The sequence below is a fragment of the Montipora capricornis genome, chromosome 2 (assembly GCF_036669925.1).
Source record: "Montipora capricornis isolate CH-2021 chromosome 2, ASM3666992v2, whole genome shotgun sequence".
In the NCBI taxonomy this organism is placed as follows: domain Eukaryota; kingdom Metazoa; phylum Cnidaria; class Anthozoa; order Scleractinia; family Acroporidae; genus Montipora; species Montipora capricornis.
In genome coordinates this window covers 44,728,839-44,738,838 of record NC_090884.1, presented here as the reverse complement: position 1 = coordinate 44,738,838, position 10,000 = coordinate 44,728,839, and the positions used below count along the sequence as shown (strand labels likewise).

At 37.6% G+C, this 10,000-nt stretch overlaps 1 protein-coding gene across 1 annotated transcript in view; it reads left to right on the top strand.

The window, feature by feature from the left end:
- LOC138023412 (calcium load-activated calcium channel-like) overlaps positions 1-7,529 on the top strand; it is a 7,894-nt gene extending 365 nt beyond the window's left edge. Inside the window, exons 2-7 of the mRNA XM_068870417.1 lie at positions 4,274-4,351; positions 5,024-5,086; positions 5,188-5,234; positions 5,545-5,612; positions 6,425-6,569; positions 7,271-7,529. Of these exons, the coding sequence (XP_068726518.1) occupies positions 4,274-4,351; positions 5,024-5,086; positions 5,188-5,234; positions 5,545-5,612; positions 6,425-6,569; positions 7,271-7,357 (488 nt within the window). The 3' untranslated portion in view covers positions 7,358-7,529. The remainder of the gene's footprint in view (positions 1-4,273; positions 4,352-5,023; positions 5,087-5,187; positions 5,235-5,544; positions 5,613-6,424; positions 6,570-7,270) is intronic.
- Positions 7,530-10,000: the final 2,471 nt, after the last annotated feature.

Sequence of the window (10,000 nt, the reverse complement as noted above, 5' to 3'; positions counted from 1 at the left end):
AAAAGCATTGGGCATGGTTACATGCTCCTCCATGCCAGTTTAGCCATAGGAACCCCAAGTTTTGCTTACAGTAAGAGAATTACTGTGTGTGTGATCGTAAAAGTCCTTTAAAATAGATCCTACTTCTTCCCCTAACGAAGTAGAAGCCACCTAAAAATCGCCTTAAAATGTGACCAATCAGTCCCCAGAATACAAATTATATCATATAAACCAAAATAGAGAGGTAAGTGATACAATCTATTTTATTGAGAAGAACTTTACGATCTCGCATACATTCTCTTGTTGTAAGTAGAGCTTGGGTTACCTGTTACCAAATTTTTACATACACTGAAAGTACCGAAGTGATTGGCAGCCGTTCCAATTTTCGTGAAGTATGTTAAATTCATCTACAAATTATGTTCATTCTTGTGTTTATATACATGTATTTTTGGTGTAAAGCAACTGATGTCTGATTAAATTTTTTCAGTAAAGTGTTGGTTTAGAATTACTGTAGGGCTTTGAAAGGTTTGTGTTTAACTGATTCTCCAAATGGTCTGGATAGCACAAGTGTTACTAATATTTTAAAAAATACAACCACACTTTTGAATTTTCGGAACATGTTTCGATGTTTCTAACATCATCTTCAGCCATAGAAAAAAGTAACATTAAAATTTTTTACAAGATAATTCGTATATAGATATAACTATCAATACAATGATTCTTTGTAGATTAAATGTTCGTTACAAGTACGTAAAATTCAAACGAACAAACAATATTATAGAGAACACAACTAACATAACGGTAAAAGTTTAAAAGTGTAATGCTAAACTGACATGATCAACTTGTTTGTTGAATTCGGGTTTCAACCGCTCAATATGGAAGCTCTCCTTGATTTTGAGTTGATAGAAAGAAGTATAATAATAATTTCTATCAACTCAAAATCAAGGAGAGCTTCCATATTGAGCGGTTGAAACCCGAACTCAACAAACAAGTTGATCATGTCAGTTTAGCATTACACTTTTAAACTTTTACCGTTACGTCAGTTGTGTTCTCTATAATATTGTTGGTTCGTTTGAATTTTACGTACTTGTAACGAACATTTAATCTACAAAGAATCATTGTATTGATAGTTATATACATAGACGAATTATCTTGTAAAAAATTTTAATGTTACACTCTCTATGGCTGAAGATGATGTTTGAAACATCGAAACATGTTCCGAAAATTCAAAAGTGTGGTTGTATTTTTTAACTGATTCTGCTTGCATTGTAAGATCAGCGTAAACCATCAGGTGGGTTGAAGACAAAGCAATAGTGCTCTCTTGAAACGTACTTAAGTATATTTGAAGTAAGGTACATGTATACAGTACCGCTCGAAACTATTAGTGCATTTGCATGCGGTAATACCTCGTCTTTGCCGATAGTGTTTACCGCAAAATCACCTAGGTTGGACGAAAACCGCAACCGAGGCAAAGACGAAAGCAACCGAATGCCGCGGCCGACTTAATTGCGGTAATGTGCCGCAAGAAAACAATGGTACTTTGCAAATCATTGTTTAATATTATCACACCTAGCTCCCTAAGGTAAAGAATGAATATCCAAGCTGTTTTTCACAGCACCGACGCAACGCAATGCAACGCACTGTTAAATATGTTCATCTCATTTGTGCCGTGACAGCTGAGAACAGAGAATGTTGATAACCTTTCATGATACCTAATTCTTACATCTTTATGTTTAATAACTTGTAAGTTTTCCGCTATCACGATGAACAGTTCTTCGAAAGGGGTAAAAGGACATTTCTTTTTAAAAAACTGTGTGGATTATGCGTAACTTAAGTCGCCGCCAGTGCAACTGGTCCGACAGGAAATATGTATATTTAGAATAAACAGCGCTTCAAATTTTGCGTCCGGTCCAAATAGAAATGTTTACGGGATAGTTGTTGAAAAGCTCTAACTTTGAACTAAACCTTACTACAACATGTAATGACTTAAAGATTACACCAGCGAAGAACCCTAACTGTATTCCCGAAGTTTCTTAAGCAACTCCTGACCACTCCTTGTCGCGCGTTAATTACGATCATTTCTGATTCAAAATATTAAGTGGCAGGTAATTCAGCAGTTGAGCTTGAAATTCAGAAATATTCATTCCTCTGAATTGTTATGATTAACTTAAATTAATGCTTCAACGATCACACGATAGACGAGTTCAATGAAGCCTCTGCCAATTTGGCGAGTTAAAACGTAAATAAACTAAGCTGCATGCTTCCGTCACGCAAGCGAGAGCGATAGCTCATGAAATACGCTGTTCGATTCAAACTGCTTGACAAGTTTGTAACAAATGGAGAGCCACTTTGCTCGAACGGCTGACAATTACTTGTAAAGTTAATCGTTTTCTTTCATCTTTCGGGCGATAAGATCGAAATGACTATCGCGTATCTTTCAAGGCCGGCCGCTAGACGAGCGGCGTCACCGTTAAGACGAGTTTTCCAAACACGTGTAAATTTCTTGATAGAATTTCTGCTGATCTTTATAACATCTGTATTGAACAGATTTCGAACAACTTTTAGAAATCTTGTCGTTTGCTGGAAAAAGAAAAACGATCAACGCTTTATGAATGCGACTTTATTATAATCGAATGTGCCAAACTTCGCAGATTGTAAATACGGCAAATACGCATACTAATTATCGCTGCGATAGCCTGCGAACGCAGACGTATTTCCGGCGGTCGTTTCTCTCCCCCGAAAAGTTTTCGGGGGAGAGAAACGACCGCCGGAAATACGTCTGCGTTCGCAGGCTATCGCTGCGATTGATCCGCAAAAATATGCAGATTTCTTTAGCATACTGCGTCCTCTCTTAACCGCGGCGTAAATCAACCGGAAAAAATCTAGGTAAAACCTCGGCTTTCGGTTACCGTAGTCGAGGTTTTACCTCGGTCAAACTAGGGATTGAACCTGCGGTTTCACCTAGTCAGAACCGCGGCAAATGCACAAATAGTTTCGAGCGGTACTGTAGCTGTAGGCTTCTTTGGACTTCATGAATCCCTTGGATTTCTTTGAATTAATATTGATGAAACTTCATCCCACTGCCAGTGATTAAGATGCAGCGAATTCTTCTTATTTTTACAAAGTTTCTAAATCACAGGCCGCTGGTCTGAAGGCTTTTGAATCACAAAATGCAGGACGTGAACAATCGATGAAACCGATGATCGGAAAATCAATCGATCAATCGATGACAATCGATGCCAATTAATCGATTGATATCGATAATCGATGAACAATCGATGCACAGGTTTTTTGTGATTATCGATTTCATCGATTATCAATTTTTATCGATTATCGATGCCAATCGATCAGTTAATTGAAATCGATTGAAACTGCATACAAACAATCCGATGAACGAATTCAAATCTCAAACATTCGTGCGTACTGCGAGTGCGTGGGCTGGAACGTGTGGGATACCGAATTTTTTTTTAACGCCAATCGATGACAATCGATGAGTTGCGATCACTTTTGTGTGAGTATCGATTGGTCATCGATTGGCCGATGCCAATCGATGCCAATTAACTAACAAGGCATCGATTGTCATCGATTGATCGATTGATTTTCCGATCATCGGTTTCATCGATTGTGCACGTCCTGATAATGGCAGACGGGTTTTAGGCACTCATTTTTAATATGGCTGATAAACAGTATTTGAGATGAAGAACTGATTTCAAAAGCACCGACAAGCAATATTCAAGTCCAAGTATGCATTAAGTTTTTAAAATTAATGGTTAATTACATGTATTTTTCAAAACCTTGACCACCACTTTGTACCTGTAGATGCATTGTTCTTATTATAAAAAAAACTTGTCATCTTTGGTAGTGCAGCTTGTGAACTACAGTACACAGTTATAATCAGTCATGTACGTTATTTCTCACATTGAGGAGGGTTGGAGGAATGGCTCTTTTTGTTTGTTATCTCTGATGCTCAATGTGACTGTGTGTTATGCAATTTATTACAAGCCATATTAATTTTGTGTTGATTTGACTATTTGAACTGTGTGATGTGGCTCTAATCAAAGCCCAGAGATAACCATCATTCACGTTGTAGTCTCCAGTAGCCCATTAGTAAGAGCATCCAGCTAGATTGTGTAGGGTTGTGTGTTGGAAACAGGTTTGGAACTCGATTTTGTTTTACGGTAGTTCCATTCGGGCATCACATACATGTACAGTGTACACTGTATTGTCTGTGTCGTTCATCATTGATAATACAGTACTTATCACAGCTTGATGTATTTCTGTTTTTCCCCCCAAGGAATTACCTACTTGATGGTTTACAGAACAGACAAATACAAAAAATTAACTGCAGAGGTTGAGAAGGACAGCAAAAAGTGTGAGTTGGCTCTCCTAGCCCTTTTGCTGTTGTACTTAAATCATTAATTTTATATCGTGGTGTTCTCTATGTACTCAAATAAAGTATGTATCACTGTGTAAAACCAAGAGCACTAGACCCTCTCTAAAATGACCAGGCTACAGTACATGTATTTCCTAATGAGTAACAAATCTTGTGCATTGTGAGCCTCATGTGGAGGTAAAAAATCCTTTGCTTAAACAGCATTTAAAAGTACACTAAAGATGCACAGTATACTGTAGATTCAATGTACAGTACATTTGTATGTTATTTAGACTTATAAAAAATACAATGTACCCTGATTTGCCTTTGTTTCCTTCAGGCATTTATAATTCTTTAAATCTACATGTAAAGCAATGCTCCACATGTACATGTATCTTTGCAAAGGTCATTTGCTGAAAGCTGTACATCTCTTGGCTTCCTTGACTTAAACTAGGAAGGAACTACAGTAAGACTACAGACATACAAAAATGGTTTTGCGATACTGAGCACAAGTGGACATGCAATCATGTACATGCCCACAAAATCAATATACAAGTTTCCTGTATAACATCATTCTGATCACTGTAGCTGTTAGATTTTTTAGTATGTTGTTAACTTCATTAACTTGCACTTTTAAACTGCATTAGTTAATAGTTCTTTCTTGGTCTACAGTGGAAAAAAGAAAAGAAACTATATCGGATGTACCTAGGCAAGGAGGACAGAAGAAAAAAATGGGTAAGTGTTTTTAAAAATTATTATAATTGTTTGCAGAAGTATCGTATTTGGTCTACAGTACATCTACAGCTGTAATGCTGTCTGGTTATTTTTTTAATTAGAAAGAGTCGAAGAGAAGCTGAAAAACCACAATAGAGATCTTTCAATGGTAAGTAATGCATAATACATGTACACTTGTGGAATGGGGACTTCATCATCCCCTCTTCCATGGGCAACCCTGCAGCATTTGATTTTTTTTTTTTTTCGCTTAAATTCTACTCGCCCTGCATAAAATGCCCTAAAAGATTATTCAAATGCTTTGTTTCAGGTGATTACATAAGTGCTGTTGTACATTTTTATCATTGTGTGTTTGGGCTTGAAAGGTTAAATTGTACTTCTTGCATTTTGTGTAGTGCCCTGTGTGAAAATACTACATGCAAAAATGTATCAACTTGAGAACATCTCCATCTCTCTTGTAGGTTAAAATGAAGTCCATATTTGCCATTGGATTTACATTCACAGCCCTCATTGGCATGTTTAATTCTATGTAAGAAAATCTCAACTCTCTGCAACTGTTCCTTGGTATTAAAATGCTAGAGTGTACATGATTGTGTAATTTTAGCTCATTGTATTATTATTATTGATTCACTCTCACGAAGGGCTAACACTTGAAATGTCAGCTTTCAAATTTCTCTACGGTGGTCAATTTACCATTACATCAACCCAGCTGTTAATTTAAAACCCATTTTTGTGTTTCACATTGCCACCAACTCAGCACCACAGTTTATTTAGAGACTAAACCCCTTTATCCATTTTAAGCAACTGGGCCCAGAAAGTTGAGAAAGTACATATAAGAATGAATGATTTAATGGTCAACTTAACCCCCTCCAAGCACAGCACTCTATAACAAGCGGCTGATTTCATTCATGATTGGTCTCAAGAAAACCATCTGCAACTAAATCCAATCAAGTGCAAGGAGATTCGCACGTGCTTCAAGCACACCCCCCCCCCCCCCCCACCTTCCTTGTTTCTCTCAGGTCGCCATAGAAGGGGATGAGTTCGAAATAGTATCTTCTGCTAAAGTTCTTGGTGTTGTCATAAGCAGCGATCTCAAATGGTCTGCGCACATCGACTCAATCACGACTAAGGCTGCCAAGAGACTTTATCTCTTAAGACAACTTAATAAGCACGCGGGAATCGCTCATAGTGACCTTTTAAGATTCTACTGTAGTGTTATTATTATTTTTATTATTTATTTTATTTTATTTTTATTTATTTTTTATTTTTATTATTATTATTATTATTTATTTATTTTTTTTTTTTTTTTTTTTTTAATCGGTATGTTGCTTTTTTTCTTAGCTTTGATGGCAGAGTAGTAGCGAAGCTACCATTTGTTCCTCACTCTTGGCTGCAGGGTTTGTCTCATCGTAACCTGATGGGTAATGACTTTACAGATTGCTCTTTTATCTTCCTCTACATACTCTGTACCATGTCAGTCAGACAGGTTTGTATCCATTGGGTCACTTGTAATCAGGTCCTTGCTTTTATCATTGAAGTCAGTGTATTTACTTGTTGAAATGCAGCACTGTTCATTAATATTTTTTGGCAGTTGTTGGCGGTTTCACTGAGTTACTCATGAGCAGAATATTATTTGCAGCAAAACACAGATGGACGGTAGTATGCATGAGCAGAACAATATTTGTTGTCAGTTATTTGCAGGGACTCATGTGGTGGGCTGTCAACCAATTATAACGTAACTTTTATAATATTGGTAAATGCTTATGGCGGCTTTATTATAAAAATTTATTTATACTTAATAAAAATATGGTGAAATATTAACCCATTCACTCCAGGACGCCCTCAGTTGATGTGTAAAGTCATCCGTCATTAGAGTGTATTGGATCAGGAGTCAATGGGTTAAATGATTTGCATTCGATGACTGTGTGTATTTTCCATCATTGTAGAATTAACAGATTATTTGCCTGTACATGTATAATGAAAAATATGTGGAGCCGGTATTAAGTGAAGGAACACGGATGAATGCAAGTCACAGTTACATTTTTAGGTCTTAATTAATTACCTCTGATTTTTTTTTTGTTTTGTTTTGCAAATGCAAGCATTTCCAAAATTACTTTTGACATGCTGATTGCAGACTGCTATAAATCAGTCTGTAAAATAATTTACTTTTTGTTGTTAATTCCACAGAACATTCAGAAAATGCTTGGCTTTGCACCATCCCGAGCAGCAAGCAAGGTTGGCGGCCTTCTTGCACCTGCGCAGGCTGGCAAATGAACTTAGAGCAACTTAAGACAGAAAATATCTTTGTCATCAGTTATTGCATCTATCGACCATTGCTCCTAAGTAGCACATACAGCTAATAATATGAGAACATAAAAACTACATGTACATTGTACAACAGCTGCTACAGTCAGTCAAATAATAAAGACAGCCTATTGAAATGTAATGGAACTTTAACGTCCTGAATGTCTTTAGCCGAAGTAGCTTTCGAAGCCCATAATGGTTTTTTGTGCACATCCTCAGCTGTTGGTAAATTTAAGAACCATATGGTTCTAGGGGGAAAAGGAATAGCAGTATTGAAGAACGTGGCATTACACTTGGTGTTAGTCTAAATTATGACGCTTTTTAGGTCTTATATTCATTATAATGCTGGTGCTGCGCCAATAGTCCCGAGACAAATCTTTAAGCATTTTCTGGACCTGCTCTAGGCCTTTGACATCTTTTTGCGTATAAGGGGTCCATGCGAGCGAAGCATAATTATTATTCTGGATCTTTCTGAGGGTACCGGAAAGCATTGTATTTTTGGTCACTTGGGATTGGTCTTTATTTGGAGTTGTTTTGTTTTCTATAAAGGTGAAGTAAGGGTTCTTATTTTACGAGAGTATCACGTGCAAGTGAACTGAAAAGCTTGTTGCCCTCAGTGCGCACCTCCCCCCCCCCCCCCCTCCCTCCCTCCTAGAGGTGCAGCATTGGATCATCCCTCATGAACACAGAAGGCAGGGGTGCTTAAACTTTCAGTCTTGCATTGTAACTTTGTAAGTTGCTTTTATAATACTGCAAACCATGCACTGGAAGATCAAATAATGTCTGATTTTGAACCAATCTGATCTTGGCTCCGCGTTATAGACTAACCCACCATTACCACACTTGGACGTTTTCACCTTAGTGAAATCATAAACTCTAGTAAACACTAGTTGCTGGGCGACGGGCGGTCAGTGTAAAACGCAGACTGTAGACTGCAGACCAGGGGTAAAATAAGGAAAGGAACTTTATTTAAGGACGTTCGCGCTAATTGTTTGTGCGCAACTTTACTGCGCAGGTAACGCGACTGTAAAATGTCACGCATTACTTCGAGCATTAGTAAAGTTGAGGTTTTAACTCCTTTGCAAAAACCGTGGACGATAAGTCTTGCACAGCGTTGGATCAGAGAAGATCGCGATCAGTCAAAATTGATTTAAAATATTTATGAAAGTCAAGTAGACTACTCCGCGACTGATATTCGCGAGATTTTATCAGTCGTGCACTAGTCTACTTGACTTTCATAAATATTTTTCAAACATCAGTTAAAATAACATAGCGACAAAAACGCCGAGGAAAAAATTCCAGGCCGGCAAAAGAATGGCACATTTATTTCCGAATTATCATTAAACTTCAAAGAGAAGTGAGCGGGAGGATAGAAAAGCTCTGGAAAAGGCAGCTGATCGAGTAGACTAGTGGCTGAAAGTTTGGAAAACTCGTGGACGAACCGTTGCGTAAATTTAATGGGGCTGTTTCTTTGTAATGTTTTTATTACCCTACGAACTTAAGTTCAAAGTGAATGCATGTTTTTAAAGTTTCGTGAAAATTAAGCAGTATTTCGTCCTCGTGCGGACCTGCGTGGAAACAATCAGCGATTAAATTTCACAAAAAACAAACTCCAGAGGATGAGCATGACGGCAATGGAGAGATATTATACAAAACACCAAAAAAATGAAGATGACCCCTGCTTAAAACTTCGTTGCTATGCTCGAGAAAGGTTTTTTTTTTCAGTAAAAACCTTTGGTCTCTTCAACGATCGATCCTTTCTTGGGTTCCAGTCCTTGCCCGACAGGTCACGCAAAAGCGTGACAAACGAAATTTTCCAAGAGCTTTGCAAAATCACATCGATTTTACTCGTTCAGATCATCGGTGACCCCTATTTTTTTAATCATGAATCACTTACTTTACTTACTATCTACAAAATATGATGAAATGAAAAAATTCTCACCGTAAGAAGTTATTTTTTTTTAACATTTTCTTTCCTCGTGCCATCGAATTCCGGTAGTGGTTGCAACGGATAGAGCTTACGAAAACGCCCGTCGAGGATGAACTCTACTGTTTACCACTTCCCTAGCGGCATACAATTATCTAAAATCTCACTCCTAAAGACCTATGCACGGAAACTTTCACTTAAACAGTTTATTTTTATGATTTTCGATGGATGAGCAGATGAGCCTACATCTCGCGATTATGACCGATTTCTCGAAATTAAGGCATTTTTCCACTGCCATTTTCTCCGAAACAAAGTCGGTGACCCCCATTTTTTTTTCATTTTTGGAGTAAGTACTTTATGACCTAACTCTAGGCGAGAAATGAAGAAAATCTCACCGTAGGAAGATTTTGGCGCGAACGTCCTTAAGTGTCTAGTCGTTCTAGCGCTGGAACGCTGATTGGGGACACTGTAAACTGAAATGAACAATGAAAGTAAATCAAGTCAAATTGGTTATCGCAAAATATGCAAATATCGCAAAATATGCAGACTGAGGTCATAAAGTAACTGTTGAAAAAGCCCAAACCTCTTAGAAATGCTAACCTTAGGCCTAACCCTGAAGGTGTTACCGTGTTTAGATAATTTTGGGCAATAGATAACCACTAAATGACAAAATACACCACGTATCT